The 26,942-nt window shown below is 38.0% G+C and overlaps 5 protein-coding genes across 5 annotated transcripts; 1 reads left to right on the top strand and 4 right to left on the bottom strand.

The window, feature by feature from the left end:
* Positions 1-72: 72 nt before the first annotated feature.
* On the bottom strand, positions 73-2,098 carry LOC103959652 (50S ribosomal protein L13). The gene is made up of 6 exons (XM_009372000.2): positions 1,953-2,098; positions 1,765-1,859; positions 1,499-1,570; positions 1,141-1,307; positions 667-778; positions 73-558 (listed from the first exon to the last, which is right to left on the bottom strand). The coding sequence occupies exons 2-6, from the start codon at positions 1,804-1,806 to the stop codon at positions 340-342; spliced, it is 612 nt and encodes a 203-aa protein (XP_009370275.2). The 5' UTR covers positions 1,807-1,859; positions 1,953-2,098; the 3' UTR covers positions 73-339.
* Positions 2,099-2,806: 708 nt separating this feature from the next.
* LOC103960912 (sister chromatid cohesion 1 protein 2) lies at positions 2,807-7,833 on the bottom strand. The gene is made up of 13 exons (XM_009373402.3): positions 7,532-7,833; positions 6,481-6,751; positions 6,357-6,394; positions 6,239-6,276; positions 6,009-6,052; positions 5,188-5,918; positions 4,854-4,965; positions 4,458-4,594; positions 4,027-4,388; positions 3,732-3,768; positions 3,616-3,637; positions 3,403-3,532; positions 2,807-3,240 (listed from the first exon to the last, which is right to left on the bottom strand). The coding sequence occupies exons 1-13, from the start codon at positions 7,653-7,655 to the stop codon at positions 3,091-3,093; spliced, it is 2,196 nt and encodes a 731-aa protein (XP_009371677.2). The 5' UTR covers positions 7,656-7,833; the 3' UTR covers positions 2,807-3,090.
* A 1,327-nt stretch (positions 7,834-9,160) lies between these two features.
* LOC103960913 (transcription termination factor MTERF5, chloroplastic) lies at positions 9,161-12,710 on the bottom strand. Its single transcript, XM_009373404.3, has 4 exons — positions 12,474-12,710; positions 11,285-11,334; positions 10,947-11,162; positions 9,161-10,857 (listed from the first exon to the last, which is right to left on the bottom strand). Exons 1-4 carry the CDS (start codon positions 12,542-12,544, stop codon positions 9,728-9,730), a joined length of 1,467 nt encoding a protein of 488 aa, XP_009371679.3. The 5' UTR covers positions 12,545-12,710; the 3' UTR covers positions 9,161-9,727.
* Positions 12,711-14,441: 1,731 nt separating this feature from the next.
* LOC103960910 (ribosome-recycling factor) lies at positions 14,442-17,079 on the top strand. The gene is made up of 8 exons (XM_009373401.3): positions 14,442-14,685; positions 14,783-14,932; positions 15,023-15,138; positions 15,339-15,430; positions 15,604-15,625; positions 15,708-15,776; positions 16,516-16,584; positions 16,797-17,079. Exons 1-8 carry the CDS (start codon positions 14,505-14,507, stop codon positions 16,875-16,877), a joined length of 780 nt encoding a protein of 259 aa, XP_009371676.2. The 5' UTR covers positions 14,442-14,504; the 3' UTR covers positions 16,878-17,079.
* A 73-nt stretch (positions 17,080-17,152) lies between these two features.
* On the bottom strand, positions 17,153-21,736 carry LOC103960909 (ankyrin-3). The gene is made up of 4 exons (XM_009373400.3): positions 21,304-21,736; positions 19,712-19,987; positions 19,339-19,476; positions 17,153-18,877 (listed from the first exon to the last, which is right to left on the bottom strand). The coding sequence occupies exons 1-4, from the start codon at positions 21,682-21,684 to the stop codon at positions 17,330-17,332; spliced, it is 2,343 nt and encodes a 780-aa protein (XP_009371675.2). The 5' UTR covers positions 21,685-21,736; the 3' UTR covers positions 17,153-17,329.
* Positions 21,737-26,942: the final 5,206 nt, after the last annotated feature.

Genomic DNA, 26,942 nt, shown 5'->3' with positions numbered 1-26,942 from the left:
GTAGATTAAATCAAACTCATCCGACGACAGAGCACAAACCAAAGAATAAGCTTCAAAGAAACAACAAATTCGTGGCGAATAACTGAATCGTTTTTCATTAGAATTCGAAACTGCATCCGAAGAATCACCTGAAAACATTATTACTCGAAAAATGCCGGCCAATTTCCACAAGACAACTAAACTTTTGACAGCTCTAACAAAAAATTAAAATTCTGACCAGGCAATGATCATCAAACATAGTTATAGTAAAAGTGCTCCAAATAAGTCGTGAATCAAGCCCCATATATGGTAGCTATACACCAACAGCTTTCGAAACAGGAAATAAGCTCAAATACTTCTTCATGCGGTCACTTCCGCTCTATCTTTCTTCCTCCCCCTCCGTGGATCACCAGCATCCAGTTGTTGCTGTTCAGCCTTTTTCTGCGCACGGACCATGGCTCGTCTTGCACGGGGTCGCATTTCCCTTACATTCCGAGGGGGCATCAGGTATGGTTCAAGGGGCCTATCAGCAAAGGGATGTTCATCGCCAGCAAATATCCTCAACTTCCTATCTCTATCCTACATCCATTTGAAGCATCATTGAGAGAGAATTCAGTACGCCAGCAACAAATTCTATGATAAAAGTTAAATATAACAGACAAGAAAATCTACTACTATAAAACTCACATCGCGCAGTTTGTTCCTCGGCAGCATGCGCATAACAGCTTTGCGAATGACTTCTGTAGGATCTTTAGCAAACTGATCCTTCAAATTCCTTTGCTTGAGGTGACCCACATACCTATACAGGCCATAAATGATTCAGTACCAAAACCAACGGATATCACGGATATGACTTTATTTAGAGGGTCTCAGGAAACATCGGGAATCAATTCTACTGATATCCTTCACTCGTTCATAGAAAAACTGAGTAAATTCGATGATTCTCAGAACTGAATTAAAAAGGCTAAATTTTTTATTTCAAGGTTGTTTTGGTGATAAATTTACAACTACAATGAAGACATATATTTATCATATCGAAGGACAGATCGATCGACCGTGCACAAGAATTGAATGACGTTAATCCCATGAAGTCCCTCCATAGTTTTAGCAACTAAAAATTTTCACAATAAGTAATGGTAATGCTAAAACAATGGCACTTACCCAGTATGCCAATAATAAACCTTATCGGTCATTTTTCTCCCCGTGACACAAACATCCTTCGCGTTAAGCACGATGCACATATCGCCATCATCTCGGTTTGGAGCGTATGTTGGTTTATCCTTTCCTTGAATCACAGTAGATATTTGAGCTGCTAATCTTCCAAGAACCTAAAAATACGCTTACGTTATCATTATCCGCTGCAAAGGCTATTACTTCAAGTATTCGATTCAAATTCATTAAAAACTGAATGAAAAATTCACCAAAATTAATTCCGTAAACAAAAATACAACACTATCTCCCATTCCTACAAGTAATGCTACCGTAAAAATCGAAATAACTGTAAACATCAATCACCAACCTGGCCTTTCGCATCGAAAACTTTCCACCGCAGACCGTCAAGATCAATACGTCTCAGGCCAGCAAGAGCTCTCTGTATGAGCATCAAAGCACAAATTCCGTTAAACACAAGGTCTCTCTCAGGACATCCCACAAACAGTTGGTGGGCATTCATTGATATACTAATTCACACTCCCACGAGGTTATAAAATCAGCATATTAAGAAGAAATTAACAATTAAACACAACTTAAACACGATTAATCAACGTAATTAGAAGAAAACATTGCCTTCATGTTGCCACTAAATGCGGCAGCTGCTTGGCCCGCCATTTCTCTCTTTCGTTTTCTCCGATTCGGGCTTTTTTCAAACGCGAATCGTCCACCTGGGAAAGCAGATCAAAGATTTAAGCAAACAAGCAGAAAGCTCGAGAAGATTTAATCACTTCAAATTCTCAGAAGAAAGGAAAGAGACGGACCTGTAAAACCCTGCGGAGGTATAGGGTTTGGGCAAATGAATACAAGATGTTGGGTTGCTTCGACCGGGTTTTTCTCTATTGCTGCGGGAAGCCTCTGAAGTAGACCACGATTGCTGGAGATTAATATCAGCCGTTGGATTGATCTGACGGTTTATTATACATCCAGTTTAAAACATATGGACACTGTTACTCAGTACTACAGTCTAGTGATATTTCTCTTCACTTGGAAGTGATAGGTCTTATGTTCGAACATTATGGATGGTAAATTCGATACCAAATTAGGTTGCCCATTGTATGGCTTAACTGAATACCCTTTTTCCCTAGTATAAAAATATATTGATGTACTCAAAAAAAAAAAAAAAAAAAAAAAAAAAAAAATGGACACTGCATATGACCCAAAATGAAAGCCGGTATATTTTCGTGTCACGCATCTTTGTTTTTATTTGATTTATTCAATTTAATACAAATGTTTGTGTGAGGCTAAACAAGATTGAGATCCACTCCGGATCTCTGTGTTCGGAGTATGCGAACTTAAAGATCCAGATCATTCAATTTCAATCTTACTTTACAATAACCGAAAATGTTGAACGATTCAAATCTTTTTCTCTTTGAATGGTCTAGATTCCTTATTTCGGAAGCTTCGAACACAGATCGAGAGTGGATCTCATTACGTAAATGACGTTAAAAACCGGCTCCCCAAGATCTTTTTCAGATTGAGCACGGTTCGAACCGGTTCCATTTTTGTTACAATCATTCAAGATTTTTCTTAGCTGGGCACGGTTCAGGCCGGTTCGATTTGGGTTACAATCTTCAAGTAGTGATTTACAAAGTAAATTTGGATCTGAATTAAGATGAACAAATTCAAATAACTATTGAATTAACATTTATTTGTCAAAATCCGAAAAATTGGTGATGTTTACAGAATTGGAGATTCAACAAAACTAAGCTCAATGGTGGGTGCTCAGAGTCCACCAGAAAGCTTTAAAACTTGAACCAACAACTACTGTACCCTTTCTATCTAAAATTCTTCTAACGAAAACTTCGAAAAACACTAAATTTACAACTAAAAACTTGCTGCAAGGGGACTGTACGACTACGAAAACTTGCACCATCTACAATGTATGCAGGACTCCGTATGCTACGCACACAAGTACATAGTTTCCGAGGTGCCTTTGTTGTCCGTATCGTCGTCTCCCCACGTTTGGTCCCATTTCGGACGTCTTGAGATCAGTATATCACCATAGGCATCATGTTGCTTCACATTCACATACCCTTGAGTTTTCAACACCTGCAGAAAAAGAAAAGATGATGATGTGCTACGCATGGTTTTGCATCGGCATGTTTGGAAGTTACAATTTCGGTTCATGAATTCTAAAAGAACTGAAAAGAAGCTGGCTTGTGGACGTAGTTAAACGAAGATTCTAAACCATGTAGTACAGACAGATCATACCAGTAGCTCATAAAACAGCCTTGCACTTTCTTTCTTAGTTCTTCTATCCGAAACCTCCAACAAGTTCACTTTCTCCTCTCCTCGATTTTTACAGTTTGGAAAGTGTCTATGAAAGTACATTGCGACAATTCTGTATACACAAAGTTCAACATGTTGAAGAAAAATTTGTATAAGAATAATTTAACCCCGGGGGAAGGGGGCGATCCACCATACCTTGTTCTCGCTGACAATCCCTCTGCAACAAAAATAAGTTTCAAGATTCAATTATTGCAAAAAATATACAACTCAAACAGAAGTTTAGCTTAATGAAATCAATTTGAGGCTCTTACCCAGTTGTGGGTTAACTCCTTCGTACGAATCAATGTCCTGAGGCAAGATACAACTAAAAAAGTTAGGAAAAATAAGGAACAACGAAAGATACGAACTAGTTCTATTCAGGAACCAAATGAGATGCAACATAATAACGTGTAGCAGCATCAATATCCTACATACTTGTTTCCGCTCTTTTAATTTGGTATGTGCGAGCTTGTTACGAGCTCTAAAGATGTTTGTGGACAACAAATAGAAAGGTTTGGCTGTATGGCTATGCGGTATACTAGCACAACACAATAATCATTACTGTACCTCATTCAACAAATTGAAATCATGTTCCTGATCCCTGTCCATAAATCGTACTTCTTCTGCATATCCAGATGGTGCAGCTTGTTCACTGTCAAGGGGTGGCTCCTCTTTCTCTACCCTTCCAGATGTCTCAGGTGTTACGATATCCATATCAGTAGCATCAGGGCTCTTTGGACTCCCAAATGATTTCATTGCTTGTGAGCAAAGAATGGGTGTTTCTGGTGCAATTTCTATTTGCTCTGACCTAACAACACTTGGAGATTCAGGCGCATCTAACTTTTCTGGAGGGGCAACTGGTTTGGCAGGTACTGTAATCTTTAATTTCTTTTTGCAGAAGAGGGATACAAGTTCTTGCGAAACAGCAGCTGAAAATATATAGTTAGCAACGATTCGACAACTGGTGAACCGTAAAATAAATAATGATAGAAAATTACCAGGTATCAATGGCTCTGAGAAATCACAGCAAAGATTTACAATTCGACTGGCTTTCCAGACAGCAAGGGCAGTTTGAGGAACTTTTTTTCTTTTAGAAACCAAGTCACTTGGATCATTTATGCTTTTCCTGATTATCCTGTGAAAATTTTTGTTTCAAATTTACATTCCATGGTCAACTTATAATCCATTAAAACATAATTAAAGTCCAAAGCGTCCTGAACGATTTTATCATCAATGACAGCGCTGTCATATCATCCCTGACACATTGTTCTTCCTAACATTTGAGCAGACACCTTAGACAAAATACAAATGATTCATAGCCTGGGTTTCTATCAATATGTGAAACAGAAACACTTCAACTAACACATGTAAAGGGGAAGTAAACTGTCACGTACTCATTAGGCAGGACTGTCATATCATCCATGACACATTTTCTTTTCTTAGAAAATCGAGCGAACTCCTTAGAGGCTGGTGTACGAATAACCATAAACTTTGGTGCAATAACACCTGCATTAGGAGAAATTTATTTAGGACAAAAGAACACATGAAGGTTTTTGCAAAGTATAAGAAAGACCTTCGAAAAGTGACAGACTACGCCAAATAATGTCCAACTGTGTATGTTATGGTGCAAAAGCAGCCCTTTACCAGTACGAAAACAACTATAGGAATTGAAGGATTAAGAAGTTATAAGAAACATAACAGTAAATTCCTTTATTGACTGTGTTGTACCTGCATCGGGGATTTTGACACCAGGAGTTCCATCACATGAAACAGAGAGAGGATCTGGATCTTCTTGCATAATAATTTGACATTCTTTACTATCTGGTGAAATCATCTCGGGTAGTTTTTTTGGCTCTCCATCATTATGATTTGTTTCACCAGATGGACAAACAAGTTCTCGAGGTTGCTTCACCCCATTAAATGTATCAATGTCCATGTAGTCTTCTTGAGATACTGTACAACTCTGCAACTTTTCCATGCCAGCTTCTACAGTGATTAGATTATGGTCTTGTACTATACTCGGACATGTCTGACTTTCTGGTTGTACCGACTCTGGTTCCATAACCTCCTCACGATCAATCTGATGATCTTCACTGGATGTTCTAACATGGTGGGAAGGTTCTCTCTCAGTCCCATCGAATGTCTCAAGGTTCAAACCTTCATGAGACAACCTATGGTCTTCAAGTTTTTCTGCCGGGATTGCTTCTCCTCGAATAGCATCTCCAAGAAGTGCTATATCTGGAGCCCTTAACTGCTCTCCATGAGTTTCTTGACCTTCACCAGATGATTTAACTTGTCTTGGAGGTTCATCCTCAACTCTACAAAATCTTTCTAGGTCAACGCATTCTTCTTGAGAGAACCTATTCTCATGAAACTCCTCCATAACTGGTGCTGACTTGGCTCCACTACTCGATGCTCGTAGCTCCATGTCAAAGTCCAACCAGTGAGATGAAAGTACACTGAAATAAGATATACTTATCAAACATACGATTAAAAGATAATATTGCAAAACTAATCTAAAATTTCAGTATCGGAATGATTTTGCATACTCTTTGACTGGGGTGTCGCAGGCATCAAATTCCTCATAATCATACTGCACCAACACAAACACAAACACAGTCTTACATGCATGTTCGGAATACAAATTAATCAAGCCTATGAAAATGCGTATCAGGAAATTTTGCAATCATTAAGAACTAATTGTTATATAAGAAAATGAATAACATGAAAAAGATAAGCATTAGAATCTTTAAGTGACGTAAATCTTAGAGTGACGTACCATTCCTGAATAAAATTGTCCTCTTCCATATGCACTATCTGTTTCATATCATGCTGAATCAGGTAAACTTATACAAATAGACTAAGTAAAATAGTATTCGGGATCATATACACAATACCTTTAAGTGTGATATCTTCATGGGACACCACATTGCCTCTGTGAATTAAGGGAATCACACATGTTAAATATGAATACTAAATACAGGAATATCCTCACACAGTTTTATGAGTTACACAGCTTACCCACTGACATCTTCAAATTCAAGGATCCCCAGATCGAAAGCATCAAGTTCAAACCTATCAGGTAGGGTAACAGCGTAATAAGGTGCACGCAGCTTATCTGGGCCTGCATTCTTTTTTGTACTGACTACAAATTTGTTGATTTTAACCAGCACTTCATTGCAGTCATTATACAGATATTCAACTTTCTTGGAGTATATTCGAACAACGCCAAGAAGAAGGTAGGCCAGCACCCTGTAAGCAACAGCATCCCATTCATCCTGCAAAATTTTATCTGCAGCAACACAATACGGTTTAGGATATTTCCCAACACTAAACGGTCTAAACCTAATAAATTCGAAGCAAATGTCCTCAACCCATATGAATGTAACTCTTTAAAACGATATGAATACCATCTGGACAGCATCCGAAAAATAACACTCTAAATAAACATGATAAAGTTGAAATAAAACTTTACTTTAGAAAATGTAATCTGTTAATCATCCAAGTTCTGTTCCAAAACTCCAGATATCATATCCACTTCCCCCTGGCATTACAAAAACCCGAAAAACGCAAGTAAGAAGCAATTCGAATTTTTCTTTTCCCAATAAGTGAACCAATCCTACTCTTCTGTATATAAAATTTGGTTTTCTCTACTGATCCTAGTCACCCAATTTCTCTCACAACAAAAAAGCCAACAAAATCTTTTCTTTTCGAATTAAATTCAAATTTCAAATTTAAAAAAAAAAACACCTAAATGTCAAAAAAATTCCCAAATTTTCTGCCATCTTTTTACAATTTCTGCAACCAACAACAATTACTAGAGCAATAAAATTTTCCTAGATGGTTGATAACATTGGTTAATGGAAAACCCAGAAACAAGATAACAAAATTGATCAACGTCAATGCAAATATACATAATACAGCAACAAAATATGAGTACCCATGAACAGGAAACACCCTTTCAAGAACATAAATTAAATTAAATTTTCAAATTTCCAAATTTCCCTCATTTGTTATCAAATGCCAACCGAACGGAAAAAAGAAGAGAGAGAGGAAACGAAACGAAACGAACCGACGGAGGAGGAGATGTCGGTCTGGTTGACCTGCGACTTCTTGAGCTTTTTGAAAGAGTAGGCGGCAACCCAAATGGCGCCCAACGGCCCTTTTCTCGACAGCAAGCACTGCGAGTAGAACATCTTCGCGTTTGAAAAGCTTCAAGCTTTTCAGTCTCTGCGATTGGTTGTTGTACTCGCTTCTCTCTGGGAGTCGGAGAGAGAAAGGAGAAAGAAAACAGAGGAAAGCGGTTATGTCAGCAAACGGCTGACAAATTGTATGTACCGGACACGGGAGGGAGGAAGTTAAAAGGAGAAGAAACGGTCGAGTGGCGGTGTAGTGCGCCTTATAAGCCTCAGACCAAAAGAAAACAAAATTACTAAAAGCTTTTTGTATTTTTCAAAATTTAAATTTTAGATTTTACTAAAATCTTTTGTTTACATTTACCCATTTAGGTTATTGGACAAAAAATGGGTGTTTAGGATTCGTATTCGTGAAATCGTCGGTGCAGTAGTGGACGTAGCGTTATGGTTAAGACATATGTGTTTCAAAATGAGTTTGAATCTTTATGTTTCAAAATGAATGAGTTTGAATCTTTATGTTCATAATTTGAATTGATTTAAATAATTTGTATCTTGTACAAAATAAATAATTTACATTGGTAATTAGTTTGGTGGGATGCCAAATTTGGTAGGTGACAATCTAATTCCCATGTTTGGAGGGATGCCAAATTTATGTGATACACCATTACATTCCAAATACATAAATGATTTTCCTCAAAAAAAAAAAAAAAATTATAGAGTAAAGGCAAAAAAAAAAAAAAAAAAAAAAAACTTTTATAATCACTAAATCGTTTAATTTTCAATTAATACCCGCGTATGTATGCGTTGACAGGAGACTAGTAAATGATAGAATGAAAGGGAAATTAGATAAGACAATACCATATTTAGATTAAAAAAATTCAACGTAGATTCTTTTCTTTTTGGAGTAAAAAGGTGTAATAAGTGATAACACATTTTAAACAAAAAATGGAAATGATTTGAATTTGTAAATCCAAAGTTAAAACGTTATGCAAAAATGGGAAAAGACAAAACATTGCCAGGACCGAGACGATAAATAGATAAAGTTGTTTGAATTGAAAGATCCTGTTCGGATCTCTCTTCAAAATCTAAGATCAAATGATTCGAACTTTTAAAATTTAATCTAATAATTAAAAACAGATAAATTAGTAAACAAATATAATGATTATAATAATTTTTAACCATTAAATTTAATTTTAAAAAATCTCAATTACTTGATAATAATCTTTTCCATATTAACCGACAGAAAATGCCAACTCATGCACGTCGTGTCATTCCACCTTCAACTTTAACCAGACCAATCCAGAAAAGACTGCATCTTTGTGCGCTGACCTCGAATTTGAAAAGCAAACTTAAATGGCACAAGTAATTTATAAAAAGTACAGAAGAGGTTTTTTAGTGTACAGAAAATAAAAAAAATTTAATGTGTCAAAATACTGATCAGTATATTAAGTGTAATGATATAATTAATTGAAAACTTAATTTCCAACCAATTGTATTATAATACTTTGTGTACCAAACATGGTCTGACACACTGAAAATTTTCTGAAGAACTTACACATTTCATCAATTATAACGTGACATCACCCTTCATCATATTATAAGCACGGAAAGCCACAATGACAATTGTAAACACGAAACATCGCGAAAACATTAATATCTGTATCATGTAAGTACTTCGTTAACTATAACACACAATAGTCCCGCTGTGAAACGAGAATCTAAAGAACGACCGTTGAAAATGTGTCGACGCAACTGTTAGTCTGTTACTAACAAAATGTATTGACATCAATGCAGAACCAGCCTTCCTACAGATATTGCTGGGTGCAATGTACATAAAAATGCAAGCAAGGGAAACGTTTTACGACGGCAGATGATTCATTTGGAGGATGTCAATCAGCAACGCATGATCAGCTCTCAAGTTTTTAACGGAAAGTTGACAAAACCCCGAATAACTCCGGTCTGCAGACACAGCTGAGAAGAATCACATAGATTATCCGGGTTTAGAAACAATGCACTGACTGTATTGCTCGGTGAAAGCATCCATTTTTAGCTTCGATGTGGCAACTGAACTGCATCTGCGTTCATATTGCGCGTGTGCACCCTGTATTGTTACCATATCATGCTCAGGAGTTTCATTCTTCAACCTCCGATTCATCGCTGCTTGTATTTGGATCTTTCCCGGCATTCAATTTCTTTATCTTCTTTGCAAGAGCCTTATCAAAGTTACTACCTGACAGTGATAACAATTGGTTCAGCAGCAGCATCACTCCACAATCCTTCATTAGTGCATATCTTGGTTTGATCCTGTCTTCCAAACTGTAACCGAAATACTGAGGAAATTTAACCAGCTCTGATTTCGAATAATCCATGGTCAAAAAGAACTCCCATTTCGGTATCAGATTCTCTGCCAAGCTGAAAGTATACAAAGCTCCGTATCTTGAAAGCATGATCCCAATTTCACCCATACTGTATCCCCTCTCAACGAAAAATTGTGTTACAGGCTTCAAGTTGGCCTCAATACTAAGACCAAAAACCGTGGGAGATCGATGGAGCAGAACACCAACATCCACCCCCAATGAGACAATGTACTGAGCTGTTGGCCGTAACTTGTCCTCTACACTGTAACTTATAATATTCGGACAGCGCGTCAAAACCTTACCTATCATCTCAGCTGAAAGTCCCATTTCATATAGGAAATCTATAGTTGTCTTCACCTTCTGCCTACTGTAAGTGAGAAGCGCTGGAAAGCGGTAAATAACTTTTGCCCATTGTTTCTTGTCTACACCCAGGCCTTCTAAGAAACTCATGGTAGGTATAATATTCTCGGATAGACTGATTCCACACAACTGTGGCCTCTTGTTAAGGATCGATGGGATATCAGATTTTGGGACCCCAAGTTCGAGAAGAAACTCAACAATCGGTTTTATTTTCCCCTCCAAACTGTAATACGCAAAAGATGGAAATCTGCGTGCAATTCCCTTGATTTGATCAAGATCCATGCCAAGCTCTAAAAGGTAGACAATGTGAGGTGGGAGCGTCCCAGCTGTGCCTATCTCACTTACTCGAGAAATGGCCTTTAGCTTCTTCAAGTTCAAATCCACAGGCGGTTGAGATTTAGTAACTGGTACAATGGGCTTTTCTTTTACAGGTTCATCTGGAAAGCTTTCCACCACATCTACCAAAAACATTCCATGCTCCTCAAGAAGGGCTTCAAGGTAAGGGATTAGGGCCTCCCTAATCTCAAGAGTTGTTAGCTCTCGTCCTACAAGAATATTTGATCAAATAATTTAGAGTTTACAATATATAGGTAAGCTGGATCAAGGGAGAAGAAGTAACATGTTGAATTCGAACCTACTAGATACCGGGATTTATGCACAGAATGAAGTCTATCAACCAGGTGGTCAACGAAATGCTCTGATTTGTTTATGGTTCTCGCAGCAACTGTAGGGCTAAGCCCTTGTTTCTTTAGGAACAAGGTTAGGACAGCCCTAGCTTCTTCTTTTTCAGCTGCCAATAGAGCTGGAGATACCAATTTTAAGCTAAACGAGCCATCTACACCCGAGTCAGCTGTACAAATGTTGATATGTATTGGTTAAAAACAGAACTAGATAAATTGTGTGCAGAACTGGTTGCTTATATGGTTGTTACTACAAAAGCTGCATTAGAGGAGTGTATAATAAGTTGCTTACCAAACCTTGCTTGACAGAAAAAGAGTTTCTGAGGGAAAGCAAGTCTGGTCCTGGAGAAAAAGTAAATAAAATCAGTATCCATCATGACAATTATTTAAGAGAACAGAGAAAATAAACCAAAAAACACCATAACTCTGGCCGACCAAAATCTACTTAATCTAACAAATAACACCAAAATTCCCGCCTATCATGACCTGCTTAATCACATTGGATGCTTCCAGTACACAATCTGGAAATATCAAAATCTTCCACCATATACAAGTTGGTACTGAGCACCAATAACACATTAGTGTTAACTTATGACCAATATATCTTCATTTTTCTTCCTCTCTATCCTCAGCTTGCATTTCTACACCTCTTTCTACTGGTGCCAATATACTAACCATCCCCCAAGTCCTACTTTCAACTAAACAATTATCCCAATCTCCGTTATATAATCCACTTGAAAACGTCTCAGTCTGCAAGTAGGTAACTTTAATTTTTTACATCATCCTAGTTCCCTATTACAAAGGGTTTGAGACTTTGAGTTGACATATGAACAAAGATTAAGCTTTAGGACTCGTTTTATGACTATTTCGTTTTTAGTTTCTAGTTTCCCCATCACAAAATTATAGCAATTCACGATCACAATGAAATCTTTTACTCCTTAGTCTCCATTCAACCACATCTAAGTTGGTGGTGCACCAATTCACCAAGGCAACGAGCAATACATTACCAATAAACCTTTCACTTTTTTTCTCTTCCCCTTCTCTCCTCAGCTAGCATTATTACAACACTTCTTTTTACTGATGACAGAATCACTAACCATCCCTCTAATCCTCCTTTCAACCACACTAAAGGCAAACCCAAGCAAACAAGGCTCCCGCTTAGCAAGGGTAGGGAGAAACGTCTATCATATGCAGCCTTACCCTTACTTTGTAAAGAGGTTGTTTCCACGAATCGAACCCGGGCCTCCTTCAACCGCACTACTACGACAATAACCCATAACAAAATCCACTTAAAAATGTCTTAACATGCAATTAATCACTCTAACTTTCAATTTTTCCACCACCCCATTTCCCATTACAAGGCTTTGAATTCACATATTTAACAAACATTTAAGCTTTATTAACCTAAAGAAGATAAAAAAGTAAGCTTTAACCTCACAAAATTTAAGCATAAATAAGCTGAGGGAGAGTGGAGTGAAAACCTGGTGCTGATGAACGATACTTTCAGTGGAGCTGCGAAGTGGGCAAAGCGGATGGCGCAGAAAGCTTCCATTTTTCAACTTAAATCCAACAAAAAAATCACCAAAATTATTGAATTTAGAGGATTTGAGCTCAAGAGAAGAAGAGAGAGCGAGTGGATTTCTCGGCCTCTCTTGTTGTTTGGATATGCTGTGAGAGTAGTTTGTTGCCACGTGCAAAATCTGCTCTGATTTGCTTCCAAAACCTGATTATACAGTTAGTATTACGATCGTGATATTTCATTTCTCTTGAAAAATGAAGTGAAATATCTTAGGTTCAAATTTTATGGATGATAAATTCAATACTAAATTAGGTTGCCTATTATGTAGCTGAGCCTGAAACGAACTCTCTCTTCACTTGTTAAAAATATGAAGTATTCAAACAAAAAAAATAAAAATACCGAACCACCAATACGATGCCGTTCGAGTCTCATGTCAATGCGTGCAATATTCGAAGAACAATTCCGAATGTCTTTTCAGGTTCGGTAATTTATGCCGAACGCTTCGTTAGAGAGTTGGTAAGCTTCTTCTTTTTACTGTTTTACCCTTTAGAATTTGGATATTGATGCTTTCCCATTTCTCTTAAGGAAGGGCATATTAGTCAACATAGTGCACCCAGAGGTTGACTTAAGTTCTTAGGTCATCTCCAACTGAAGAAAAGCCAAAAGACCTCCTTTAACCTTATAGTCTTACAAGAAATTATATTTTAATGAACAGTACCATATCATATTTTATATCATCTCCAACCAAGATAGCCAAAGAACCATAGGCCAAACATAGTCATTTGACAAAAAATTATCTCCAACCGAAGTGACCAAAGGATCATACGCCAAACATAATTTATTATTTTAATTTAATTAATATGATTACTTAAATTAAACTACCATATTAAAATAAAGTTTTCGAACATATTTTGAGTGTCATTTGTCACCAAAGGAATAAGTCTCTGGATTTCTTATCTTTATATAATCTCAATAATTTTTTTAATAGGATTTTGAGTGACACATGTCGCCAACGTGAGTAATCTCCTGATTTATTTTCTTTATGTAATCTCAATAACTTTTCAGATAGGATTTCGAGTGACATGTGTCGCTAAAGTGAGTAACTCTCTAGATTTCTTATCTTTATGTAATCTTAATAATTTTTTGGATAAATTTTAGATAGGATTCTTATTTATGTGGTACTTCTTATCTTCAGCTTCCATTGTTAATAAATTGGCTAGATATTGGGGTAGAATTCACACACCTCCAAACACCTTCACTTGTTTGAGAATTACCATTGACACTATCTTCTAAGACCCATCTATAAGCCCTGCAAAGAGCTTCATTTTCTTTTCGGGTCCAAGCCCTTTCTTTCATTGCAGATGTGGCCATTTGAAAATTATTGCAAAAATTAAAGGAAATATTATTAGAAGAGGTAAGAGAATAGAATGTGAAGAATTGAAATAAAATGAGGTAAGATAGTATGAAATGGTGAAAAGTATGTGATAAATGGTGTAGGAATGGCTTAGGTATTTATCGGAAAAAAAATTTCGTCAAAAAAAAAAAATTCAAATTCCAAAGGTAACCTAACGGCAGATTGACGTCAGCTAGTCGTTGCTAGCTGGCGTCATGCTGACGCTAGGTAGCCGTTGGCATTCAAATGAGTTAAGCTTGAGGGCTGGCAAAATATCAAGCTTGACATTCTGGCACTAAAGGGTGGCAAAACGTCAAGTTTGACATTCTGGCGCTGGAGGGCTGGCTGCTTGGCCATCCATTTGGCCAATTCTCCCATTTTTGGCTGGGTGGGGACCACGAGCCCTTTGGTCTAGCCCTCGGTTGGAGACGATTTTCATGTCGAAACGAGCTATTTTTAGCCTTATTACCTTGTTAGCGGATCGGTGGGAGATGTCTTACTATATTATATGGCCCAAATCCCAGGCTTGGAGGCCCAAATCTCAGGCCTCACTGCGCGCGGGGGTTTAACAAAAATCTAAAACCCTAGAGAGCTCCACCCATGGCGATCTTTCTGAGACGCGCGCTCTCATTCCGGAACGTCCTTCTCCTCCGTAGCTCCGCGCTGCTCAGTCGCGAGCTCCGGCAATGCAACTCCGCGCCACCGCACAGGGTTTTATCTCTTCCCGCCCTTGAATTCGTCAGAGAAAGCCGCAGAGGCTTCGCCAAAGGCCGCAATAAAAGTACCTTCTCTCTCATTCTCTCTCTCTAAAATGTAACTTCTAAAATTGCACTCGTTTGATATGATATTTCAATTTTCTTGCACATATTCTGAAAAAGAAAAAGAAGATGAATCGGCTGCGAGTACAGTTGAAATTTTGCCAAACATGGGGCCGACGATCAAGGCAAATGCCACCTCGCATATGGAGGCGGCGATCGCAGCGCTAACGGCGGAATTAAGCAAACTGCGCACCGGAAGAGCATCTCCTGGTACACTTTCAGTCTCTCCGGTGCCAAATCGTTGTTCATTTGCTCAATTTTGGTTCTTATTGTTCTAAGTTGTCTGAAATGTTTATGCAGGGATGCTTGATCACATCATTGTGGAAACCGGCGGTGTGAAGTTGCCCTTGCATCAGATAGCCGCTGTTTCGGTCATTGATTCGAAAACTTTATCCATCAACCCTTTTGATCCTACGGTAATGAAGCAATGCAAGCGCGTTTCAGTAACATTGTGTTGTATTTGTATGTAGTCACTTTTGATTTTGGTAAATCTTAATTACATTTTCTGTTCTTCGGGTTGGATTAAGCGAGATCCTTACCATACCTATTGTCTGCAGTGATATATCTAAACTCAATTCTGGTAAAAATATTCCAATAACGTGACGATCTTGTGCAGGCCTTATCGAACTTGGAGACTGCCATTGTTGAATCTCCATTGGGGTTAAATCCTAAAGTTGATGGGGACCGACTGATTGCAGCTATTCCTCCGTAAGCAAGCATCTGATTGTCACTTATGCTGTCATGAATTTTTGGTTTTCATGGTTTTTTAGCTTCTTAGTTCTTAATAATAACTCGAAAATACTCGCCAAGCTAACTTGGATTCAGCCGTGTGTTTCATTACTTGACTAATTTTATATTTTTCTAATTTTTATGATGTCCAGATTGACGAAAGAGCATGTTCAGGTGACGTACAACTGCTTTTCCCCTCTTCGTTTTTGCCTTGTCTGATAATTACCATACCTTATCAGTGAATATATTCTACCAGGCTATTTGTAAAGTGGTTACCAAGTCCGCTGAAGATGGCAAACAAAGTATTCGAAGAGGTCGCCAAAAGGTAACAGAAGTCAATTTTGTTTTTTATAAGGTTCTAAAAGATGCTAGGCGCTAGTCAGGCACCGGGCTGGGGCCTAGCGTTTAAGCAGCTAGGTGGGCCTAAGCGGGGACCTAGGCGGACTAGGCAGATTTAAGTAGATTTGTTACTTATCTTATAAATAAGTGTCTGCTTATAGTTAAAAATATATAATTGCATTGGGATACATAACTTGCAAAACTATAGATTATAAAGTATGAGAACACAATGAATATATGAAGAACAATCTAAACATTCAACAGGTCTCTTACAATTTATGGAAAGAAAAAAAAATGCAAAATGAAAGTTATCTATTTTCTGTCTAAGTGAGAGTCTTTAGTCGTAAAAGCCATAAGGCCAGGTCATTGATTCTCATAATCGTTGCACGATATCCGTCTAACAAATTTACTAGACCATCTTCTGAACATTTACCGTCACTTGCTTCAATTGCAAGTTTATTTATGGTAAAACTCGAAATACTTTTTTTGTAAGATATGAGTCTTTATAACGATATCAATTTTACCAGTACTATTGGATGATAAGTTAAATCTTTAGTTTCCTGGTTTCTAGTCTCGTGGTCTCAGGAAGAAATGTATCATTAGTAGTACTGAAGACCAAAACAATGAGGGGTGTAGAACGATCCAACGTGCTTGATATGTGAGTACGGACTCTAAGTTTGGTGGCTTTGCACCACAACTAACTAGACTGTTGGTTTCTTTTACAGGCAATGGATACGATAAAAAAGTTGACCAAAAACTACCCAAAGGACGACTTAAAGAGATGGGAGAAAGAGGTGAGCTCTAACTTAAGAACTAACTGCTCTTAAATTAATATGAAGTTTCGCTACAATACTACACCAGAGTATGGCATACTCTGGCACCTAGAGCCGTTAGATCCAGTTAGGTTCAGTTCACAACTTGGATCTAACGGTTCTAAGTGCCCCAGTTGATACGATGCAAGTTTTTGTATTGCTCATTGGTTGTTTGGAATGGCTACATTTTGCAGGTTGACGAGTTGACTAAAAAGTTTGTCAAGACAGCAGAGGACTTGTGCAAGGCAAAGGAGAAAGAGATCAGATCTGGCTAAAAGGTGGTGTTTTGTCAGAGTGTATTTTGATTCTGGTTGGCGCTCGATCCCACTCCTTTCCGAAAGATGTCTATCGGAGTTCCCTTTTGTAAAAGAGTCCTTTAGTTTATCGTATTTATTTCAATTTCATTCTCCGTTCCAGAAATATTTATAGAGTGAGCTCACTTCGATTCAAATCAGCTAATGGCCCGCTTGGTAATCATTTCATTTCGTTTTAAATTTTTGGTTTTCGTTTTTAAAATTTGGAATCCATATGGCGAACAAAGCTAGCTATCGAATGCTCAATTTTCGTTGTCCCTTTAGACGATAACAGATTTACAACTGCGGGATAAAAACCTCTACAACGAAAAGAAACCGACTCTACTTCTAAATACTTCAAGACGAAGTATTCCCGGAAACCTCTCTATACACCATCCTACTTCATTGACGCTATTCTCGTCGGTCACCAACGTTCATGACGCTCCGATTACTGAAAGAGCCTCCTTGGTCACAAGCTTTATACCCCTCACCCAAAGCTCGGCGCTTTCACCGCCTTCACACACAAAATGCACCTCCTTGTTCTTGGTAGTCACCACCCTAAACACTCCGGGTTCATCTGCATCGCTCTTGCTCCTTCTATTCCTCCTAAAGGCTGGACTAGGCCCCACCTCCGCCTCCCGGCATATCACATTTCTCCGGTTTGATTTCCCCCAGCAGAGCACCCCTACAGTTCCCACCATCCTCATCTCTTTCCCATGAGGGCTGCCCTTCCCTCCCTTCGTATGCTTCTGGACACGCGCCCCACCTAGCACCAGCTTGCGAGCTAGCTCATCTAGTATCACCTGCTCTGCCTCATTTTTCAAACCACCGCCGCTTTTCCTCGCAAGAGAAAGCGGTGTTTCTCCTTTGGCATTCTTGATATCCAAGTTTGCCCCGTGAGATATCAAGAGTTCACACATGAGACCGTAACCTTCCCTAGCCGCTAACATGAGCGGAGTGTAACCATCTCCGTCAGGGACATTCACATCATATCCCCTACTTGTTAACAATTTGACTGCATCCACATCCCCACGGCGTGCTGCGCAATGCAGAGCATAGAACCCTCCAGCGTAACGATTGCCCTTTTCTAGTGCATATTCGAGCATTACCTTCTCAAATAGGTCACGGTTTTGGCTTATTTCTGATAGAGTAATTGCAGTCTCACCAGACTTGTTACACAGTTTTACATCAGCCCCTGCATAAACCAGAAACCTGAATGCTTCCACGTGCCCCTTCAAAGCAGTGATCATAACGGCCGTGAAACCTTTATCATCTTGATAATCGATGTCAAATTCTCCTGAACCAACTACGGCTTTCAAGGCCTCAATATCGCCGGCTTGAGCTGCAAACATTAGGGGAGAGAAAACAGAAAAGTTGCTGGATTTTGGCATCTTTCCGCCACTCATTATACACATCAACGCCTGCTGAAAACCAAGTGACCACCTAGCTGCCCTGGCAATCAAACTAACAGACTGACCAGCAGCATTAACCAAGCCAAAATCAGCACCAGCTGCCGCCAATACTCTGAGACATTCTTCATGCTTGTATTTTGCGCAGATCATTACAGCTGTCTCACCAGAATCAGTCTTGGAGTTCATATCACATCCAGATTCAGTTAAACATTGAACGATTGTTGGCAAACCAAGGCGGGCAGCCATGTGTATCGGATTAAACATGGTACCACCAGTTGCTTTAACGGGTGATTCTACATTGGCACCACAACTTAAGAGCACACGGACAGCTCCTGCATTACCGCATAGAATAGCGTGGTGCAGGAGAGTTCTTCCACAATGAGGGGTATCCGGAGAAAGGCCTTGGAGGAGCATGTGCAAGACAGAACCGCTTGCTTCAAAATACTCCACTGCACACCAGGTAATGGGATATGGCTCCGCCAACCCTGCCCCAACCCGAAACTCTTCCCCCGTAGTTGGGTCCCATGACCATGCTCCCAACCTCACATTGACATCCGTCCTCACACCGGCCTAATTTTTAAATTTTGAAACAAAGAACAAACGAAGGTTGTTAGTCATGTGGAGTGAAAAGTAAAAGGATACAAGGAGAGTAGTAATTACAGAAGATGAAACAGTAACAGTACTATTGTCCTGTCAGAAAAATATAATCAGAATCATTTTCTGTTTAGATCTTACTGCAATCATAGAGATGTGTACCACTCTATCCCTATGGAAGGGTACAAATCCAGCTGTCCAGGTTAATGCACCTCCTTAGAGGGGACCTACAGTTGGAATCTCAGTTGAAATTTACTTCTCTACTATTCCTAAATTATGGCTTTCGGGGTCGTATCTGATCAATCTAATGATACATTTTAGGCTTAAGAACGCAGGGTAATTGACAGTCAAATAACCGGGCTCCCCCCGAACTTGTACATATGTCTGCATCACCATTGATTTAAGCTAAGCAAAATTGTATGTGATGTGGGAATCACCTGTAGCAGCAAACGTACGATTGGGACCTGCCTACTCACAACTGCAGCCACAAATGCACTACAGTCAACATTAGTGTGAAGAGCGGGCTTAGACGATTGAAGCAGCATCCTATCAGCTGCACTTGCATCCACACCACACTGCAATTGAGCAAGACGAACAGTGTTATTGTGCTAATAAAACTCATTGAGTATCGTAACAGATATGATTCGATATTTGTTATCTTGAGCTTAAACAGGCAGATTATCATTTTTTACTGATGTCAAGTACAAGCAATTATTAACTGTTGAATCCTATTTTACTCTAATGCTATCTGCTGCGGGATTCAGAAAGTTGTTGAACAGATCTTACTGGAAAATGAATACGATGCTCTACCTTCATGAGAGTGTCCACCACATCAGCAAACCCCCTGCAGCTGGCTGTGACAATAGCATGCACAGCAATATGGGGCCGAATCAAATCAGAGGCCATAAGCCGCTCAATGAGCCTAGCATGTCCATGACAACTTGCCTCCAATAGAGCTTCCTCACAGGCTGGTTGAAATGCTCCAGCTTTCAGTAGGATCTCTAGAATCTCAAGGTGGCCCTCTCTCACCGCTGCTGTTGTCGTGAAGCCCCTGAAGAGTTTCTGATTTACATCAGCACCAATGCTCTGTAATTCAAGAAAACGCCAATCCTTAGTACGTTATAAAACCAGAAACAGTAGTAATTCCGCAAGCAGACATAATACTATTCAATCTACCACTTCTTTTCTTCACTTTAATTTCCAAACAAACTTTGTTAAGGCCAGGAAGAAAAGATTAAAGCTAGTACACTAGCAGGTACATTGTTTTTTTTCGTCGGAGACAAAAGGTCAGAAAACACATTCAGACGAAATGGGGCAACAAATATGACGTGATAGGCATAGAAGCATGGAACATTCAACAAGCAGTTCACTAATTTGGGGGAAGGGGGGATGTTTAATTTTAGCATAGCGTTATGTCCCTCAGGCTCAGAACATATAATTTGAGAGAAGTGATGTGGGATCTCCAGACCATTCATTAATGTAAGCTATCTTATAAAGGTATATGAGCTTGCTTGGAAGTGCTTTTAAAATGACTGAAAGCGGTTTTGGTGAAAATGTTTTTAAACTATTCCTTAGTAAAAATAAGTGTTATAACTAATATAGTTCTTTTGGGAAGAAGCACCAGATAACACTATGATTGGTTTAAAAAACATTGCTTTCAGTCATTTTGAAAGCACTTCCAAACAAGCCCTATATTTTCAGCAAAGCAAGGCCCAAAGTAAGAAAATCACAAACTTTCGGCTCCAAAAACTAGAGAACGAATAGTCACCTGCCCTCCAAACATCTAGGATCAGCAGTGATTTAAAGTTAAAATCCATAAAGTAGTACTAAAAAATAACATACAACAACAGCAACGAAGCCTTATCCCAATAAGTGGGATCGGCTGTATAAATCCTAAATACAAAAAATATGGTTTAGCAGTTATTTCTTGAGTTTCTTCCCTTTGGGCGAGCAATTAAGCATATCGAAAACAAAACGAGATGAATTTCTTCCGGCAATGTACTGAAAACAGAGTTACAGTTGAAACAAAAATTCAAAAATGCTGGATCATGAACTAATTTGAAAACGTAGATAACATTTCACTTTCTAAACACATAAAACATGCTTCGCAGATCATCAAAACTCGACAATGTGATTAAGCCGAAAACACTTCAATATTCTTTAATTAAGTACTAAACACCTTCAAAATCAGTTCTAATTCTATGCAAACAGAAATAGCTTCAAATCAAACAATATAATCGTAAAAAAAGCATAAACAGTTCAAAATAATTTAAATTAAGCACAACATGCTTTCAAATTCGGTGAAAGATCAACGATGTGAGCAAAAAACATTCAAATCTCAACTTCAAACACAGTGATTTGGCATCACACGGTTTAAAATCAAAGATTGAAGTACACATTACCAGTAATTTCTTCACCAAAGCGACGTTTCCAGTATGAACGGCGAGGAACAGAGCCGTGACGTCGGTTTTGAACTCCTCGTAGTCGACGCGGACTTCGCTCGGCGACTCGTCGCGCAGCAACAACTCACACTTCCTCGTTTTGAGGAGCACAGCGCCGACGAAGTTAACGTCCACGAACGGATCGGCGACGCACTCCAGCGCCGATTTCAGATCGCCGGAGAGCGAGGCTTCGAGCAGTCGCTGCGAAACCTCGGCCTCGTAGTCCACCGGGAACACCTGTTTGCCGGAGAATACCATTTCCGGCGAACACGTCGCGGAATTTGAGCTTGGAGAGTGGCGGTCTTCTTCTCTGGTGCTGCAAACTCGAATGAGAGCTCGCATGCGTTTAAATAAGACGCGAGTTTCGAGAGGGAGAGAGAAAGTGAACAGAAAACTTGAAATAAGTGAGCGCTAGAGGGAAAAGGTAGAGGCTGCAAATTTATCCGGACCGTTTTAACTTTAAATTTTTATTTAACCATGGTTAGGAAATGGGTTAAATTATTTAACTCAAGGGTCGTGGGGTCCGAAGACTACTGCAGTATTGTGAATCGGTCAATCTATTTGAATTAAGATTCATTTCGAATTTCTGTGTTCATACTTGAAAATATAATGATTTGAATAACTTAATTTTAATTTTACGGTCTCTATTAGTACATCCCATTAGTCTACTAAAAACTCAAAAATTTGAACGACTCGATTTCTATCTCTCTCTTGAATGATGAGGATATCTCGTTCCTCGGGTTCGGACACAAAAATCTAGAATGGCTCTCATTCCAATATTTTTGGACTTGGACTTGAGTTGGGAATGATTTTTATGGCACAGTTACAAAGTCACAATTGGTGACTTGTGCCTAAAAATTTCAACACATGTTTTCTTTTATAAGGTGGTTTCATTGGTAATAGTTGTCATGGTGACAGTGTATCTGTGTTATACAAAGTTGATTTTCTTAAATTGTGTCGGTGTTACTAGAAATAAAACTTTGATGCTTATACCCTAGTCAAGATATTGTAGGCATATCTTACAAAAGTAAGAGACTGTATATTTTGTTCTATTCAACCCCATAGTTATCCCACTATAGCTTGCTTACTTACAATGATTGAGAATATAGGGTAGGAATATCATTCTTTCACACATATCTAAGTGAATCTCACATTAAAATCCGCATTTCATTCTTAATAATTCAACCATGTATCCTTATAAAAAAAAAGACGTCTTTATGTTATACATGAAATATTGTGTAACATTCTCATATCACTCTTATACCTTAAAAATATAAGTAAATGTTCTTTACAGTGAGTAAGCAGCTCTGATCAAACAGCCTTATCGAAGATTTACTCATTACTTTAGGGTTGAAGGATACACTATTTGACTTTAATCATAACTAACACCATAGATACTAGATATGAAGGGCATATCCCATACATTTAATATCCATTAATATTATTCTCTTAAATTTATTAATAAACTTATATACTGTGAAGAAGACAAAATTCGCCGGTGTGGTCGCATGGCCTTGTACGAGTATCCGATGCAAAATTGAATATGTAAATATATACATGCCAAAAATATGAAATATAAAAATACAAGTCGGTGTCGTCTAATACGGGGACAAAGGCACACACAGTCCATACTAACACCGTTATGTACGGGACACGAAGAGATATTCATGTATATATACATTACAGGCAGCCCATGCAATGTCCAGAAGATCTTTAACAGCATCAGTACTCGACAGTCCATGGTCTTGGGTAGTCCTCATCCGAGTAGTTGACGAGCTGGTCAGAGGTCTTAATTTGGGAACCGGATCCCTTCTGGATCCAAAAAATCTAAGCCTAAGGATCAAATGATATGAGCTATTGAAATTTGATTCAACGGTTACAAACAAGGGGTTCTCTAAAAGTTATAATAATTGTAGCCGTTTGATCAAATTTTTTAGGTCCGAATCATTTGATCTTTGAGTTCAAATTTTTTAGGTCCGAAGGAGATCCGGTTCCTTTAATTTGACCTACCTGAAGCCATGTAGAAAAGAGAGTGAAAGCAAAAGGGCAGAATAAAGTTACCTCCTGCATGGTTCTGTATGTCTCCCATGCAGTCAATTCAATACGAGTACTGGAGAAGCCACCTATCTCAATTAAAATTGTCTCCCCCACCAAATTTTCCTCTCCTCTCTTCTCTTTGTACAGTAACAATTAAGTTATGTTAATATTTTGTGATGATTTTTTTATAGAAAAAAAAAACAAAAAAAATGAGAGAGGAGGAGAAAAAAGGTGATTTGGAGGAGTGATAATCCTAGTTCACCCCTCTCACTCTCTCTTTATGTTTGGAGTCGCATTTTCACTTTATTAACCTTGAAGACTCACCACCACATTTTTAAGAGATTTAGATTCACCCGTCAAATTTATTAGAATTATTCAGCGTAAATCTAACCGATATGTATATATCATGCATTAGAGATGAACTTAAACAAAATACGTTCATCTCCAGTGTAGTGTATTAGATCAGCGATATATGTACGTATAAAGGTCTTTTACATGCATGTACGTATAAAAGTCTTTTACATGCATGACGTGGAATTAAAACACCACAATAATAGTGACCCTGCTACATACAAGAGCCTCTTCATACATTAACGTAAATTGTACTCTTGTACAAGACTGACCATCCAATTAGTTAATTTAGAAAAACTACATTCTATGTCTACGTGGAAAAGCACTGTAAATTAATCCTGACAAACTAAAGTTGCTCTTTCTTTTTTGGGTCAATAAGGGACATGACAAAAGGTGAACCGAAAACTGCAAATTAAGAAAACTAAATAAGATAAAATTCTGTGAATATATATTTGATAATTTCGATGGAGGCATCTTTGATCTGATCCATGAGGGAGGAGGGTTTTTTTGTAGTTTCAACTATTATATGTATACACACGTGCGAAGCAACATGCAGTGTGTGTATTAGGTATGGGGTCTTGTTCACATTGAACTTCAACGACAAACTGTTTATTTTGTAAGTCTCGATTCATAGATCATTCTTGCAAAAATTCAATTCAATCCGAAATCATTTGCCTATTTAATTATCAAGATAAAAATTTCATTGTTTCTTATATAACAAAATATTCATTAATTTTTTTTAACTCAGTTAGATGTCTTAAATATTTCCGATTTGGTTAATATTTTGCAGCGATGATCTATGAGGTGCAACCTAAAAAATAGACGGTTTGGATTGTTAAAATTCAATATGGTGTGTATCCCACAACTAATCTAAAAAATAGAAATCTCTTCTCTTCAAGGCTTCCCTTATATATATGTGTGTGTGTGTGTGTGTGTGTGTGTTCAACGCCTTGTCGCATACAAAACTGCTCGCGAGATTAGAGACTCGGAAAATAGAAATTAGGGATATGAAATAATTAAACTGAAAGTTCATATGACAACTTTGACACACGTTATACTTTAATTAGAGAATTAATCAAAATCCGAGACCAGACGTGGCTGTCATGCAGCTGCTTGTGGACATTCCAGGATCTGCAATTACGTACTAATTTACTACCAACAAGGTATAACTTGATCGGAGGAGGTGGAAGATTTCACGTACAAGGGACACTCTAAAGTTCTCATTGATTCAAATCATGGATATTCAGTTCAAGCATGTCTTTCGTGAAGCAAATTTCGTGACGGATGCAACTGCAACCGGAGGACATGCTACAGATGATTTGCAAGTTTCAATGTTTTGCCTCATGAAGCTTTGCATGCCTGACAATTTAACTGCTTTAGTGAGAGTTGCCGTCGTGGTTTCTTCTTGTAATTTTATTCTTTTTTTTTATCAAAATAAGATCTAACTTATTTGGACCGTCGTCTAGCTTCCTCTCTCTTTCTCATGTGATCTTATTTGATTTATTGACAATAATTAACTTATTATTTATCAATTAGTATAATCTAATTAGTCTCGAAATATGATAAAGGGATGCTTCCACGAATGAATCCAACAATGTCCTTATATAGTTGTTAACCATAGCTCCTCCTTGGTACTGGTGACAGTTACAAAACAGTTTACGGCTGAGCTGATCTACTAGATAGTACCAACCATGTAGAATTACATAAATTTCTTTTTAATTAATCTTAATTAAAAAAGAAAGAAATTAGATTATGGGTCGCGCGCGCGGGGAAGGGAGCAACTTATCACGTTGAGAGCAGCAAAACCGAGCCCTCTCGCGTGGCATGCAGTACCACACTAATATAATAGCGATAATCACTCGTACACCTCTTTGAATTAACTTAACCTAATTAACCCTGATTCCCTGACAAAGCAGATGAAAGCATACGGCTCATTCCGGATAAAATTCTAGCTTCCGACGCACAAATCACGTGTCTATATGGCTACACATAAAACTATCGATTCGGTGTATTTTGTACCACCTAAGTCCTAGTGTGCATTTGTCTCAAGAGTTTAGAAAATATACATGTGAACGTCTTTTGAAGACCCTCTGAAAGTTTTGTATGGGTTCGTTTGTGCATATTAAGTATTTGATGTAATACCTGCTAGGCATATACTCAACAGGTTTCGTGGGCAACATTTGATAAATTCTCTCATATAATTCATCAAGTGTTTGATGAAATGTCTCAGTGAATAAACTAAAATTCTTTTTGCGTGCTTCGTGCTCTATTCATATCTAAAAAACTTAGATCATTAACACTGAGATCACCCAAAATTCAAATTATGGATCCGTCATTGTGTGGGACTGTAGAGATTTCTTTATTCAATACAATTATACAAGGGTAGTGTTTTTTACTTGGAAGTTGGAACAGGATAGTGTTTTTTTTTTACTTTGTCTGGAGAATAAGAGAAAGCTTATTCAATACGAAGAATGGGTTAACATGGTCGACCCATGCATGCTCAAACACTAAATTAATTATTTAACAAAGTCGACCCATATGCAATATATGTGAGACGCATTTGACTACTAGGAGTAAATATAAAATCTAAATTTTTGGCCGGTTGTGTCTTCAAATACGCAACAATTCAGCCGCATGATTCGATCTAGATGATTTAAATCCTCGATGGAGGGTATCAAATCAAAAACATAAAGAAATTAAAATTGTTTGAATATTCTAAATTTATGAACAAATTTTATAAATTTAAGCGTGAACTAATTAATGTGAACCACTAATTCTTTTATGAAGATCGACGCAGATAGTTGAAATATGTGATAATACATGTGGATGGAAGGGTTAATGGTAGTACGAAGTTTCCTGTCTATGTTCGAATTTTGTAACATTACGAGTTTTTCTTAAATACTATGGTCCAAAACTATTTTGATCAACTACAATTTGATCTTAATTAAATGGTGGTAGAGAAAGTACAAAATCGAAGTTAAAATGACCACTTATTGTTGAATTAAAAATCAAACAACGGATGACTACAATTTCCTTGAACTATAGGGTATAGAACGGGTATGATAATGTGCATATATCCATAGATTTTCATGCACAGGAACCTACGTTTCCTTAAACTTACGTCATTATACAAGTTGAGGAACGCTGAAAAAAAAAAATACTTCTTTGTACTTATGTAATAATATACGACATGTTGTTCTATATTTTGAACA

This window comes from the organism of the source record quoted next, unplaced genomic scaffold (assembly GCF_019419815.1).
Source record: "Pyrus x bretschneideri cultivar Hongxiangsu unplaced genomic scaffold, Pyrus_bretschneideri_v1 Contig13, whole genome shotgun sequence".
Classification (NCBI taxonomy): domain Eukaryota; kingdom Viridiplantae; phylum Streptophyta; class Magnoliopsida; order Rosales; family Rosaceae; genus Pyrus; species Pyrus x bretschneideri.
The sequence above is the reverse complement of the archived record's forward strand: the minus strand, read 5'-3'. Positions and strand labels throughout refer to the sequence as shown.

Coding starts and splice junctions, on each gene's coding strand:
- LOC103959652 (XM_009372000.2), bottom strand. CDS start 1,806: ATGGCGGGCCAAGCAGCTGCCGCATTTAGTGGCAACATGAAG. Junction 779..1,140: donor GTTTATTATTGGCATACTGG/GTAAGTGCCATT, acceptor TGGCCTGTATAG/GTATGTGGGTCACCTCAAGC. Junction 559..666: donor CGAGGAACAAACTGCGCGAT/GTGAGTTTTATA, acceptor AAATGGATGTAG/GATAGAGATAGGAAGTTGAG.
- LOC103960912 (XM_009373402.3), bottom strand. CDS start 7,655: ATGTTCTACTCGCAGTGCTTGCTGTCGAGAAAAGGGCCGTTGGGCGCC. Junction 6,277..6,356: donor TGAAGATATCACACTTAAAG/GTATTGTGTATA, acceptor GATATGAAACAG/ATAGTGCATATGGAAGAGGA. Junction 3,769..4,026: donor ATTTCAATTTGTTGAATGAG/GTACAGTAATGA, acceptor ATCTTGCCTCAG/GACATTGATTCGTACGAAGG.
- LOC103960913 (XM_009373404.3), bottom strand. CDS start 12,544: ATGGAAGCTTTCTGCGCCATCCGCTTTGCCCACTTCGCAGCTCCACTG. Junction 11,163..11,284: donor TTTCTGTCAAGCAAGGTTTG/GTAAGCAACTTA, acceptor ACATTTGTACAG/CTGACTCGGGTGTAGATGGC. Junction 10,858..10,946: donor TAAATCCCGGTATCTAGTAG/GTTCGAATTCAA, acceptor ATATTCTTGTAG/GACGAGAGCTAACAACTCTT.
- LOC103960910 (XM_009373401.3), top strand. CDS start 14,505: ATGGCGATCTTTCTGAGACGCGCGCTCTCATTCCGGAACGTCCTTCTC. Junction 15,139..15,338: donor TCAACCCTTTTGATCCTACG/GTAATGAAGCAA, acceptor GATCTTGTGCAG/GCCTTATCGAACTTGGAGAC. Junction 15,626..15,707: donor TGACGAAAGAGCATGTTCAG/GTGACGTACAAC, acceptor ATATTCTACCAG/GCTATTTGTAAAGTGGTTAC.
- LOC103960909 (XM_009373400.3), bottom strand. CDS start 21,684: ATGCGAGCTCTCATTCGAGTTTGCAGCACCAGAGAAGAAGACCGCCAC. Junction 19,477..19,711: donor TGGTGGACACTCTCATGAAG/GTAGAGCATCGT, acceptor GCTCAATTGCAG/TGTGGTGTGGATGCAAGTGC. Junction 18,878..19,338: donor TCGTACGTTTGCTGCTACAG/GTGATTCCCACA, acceptor TTTAAAAATTAG/GCCGGTGTGAGGACGGATGT.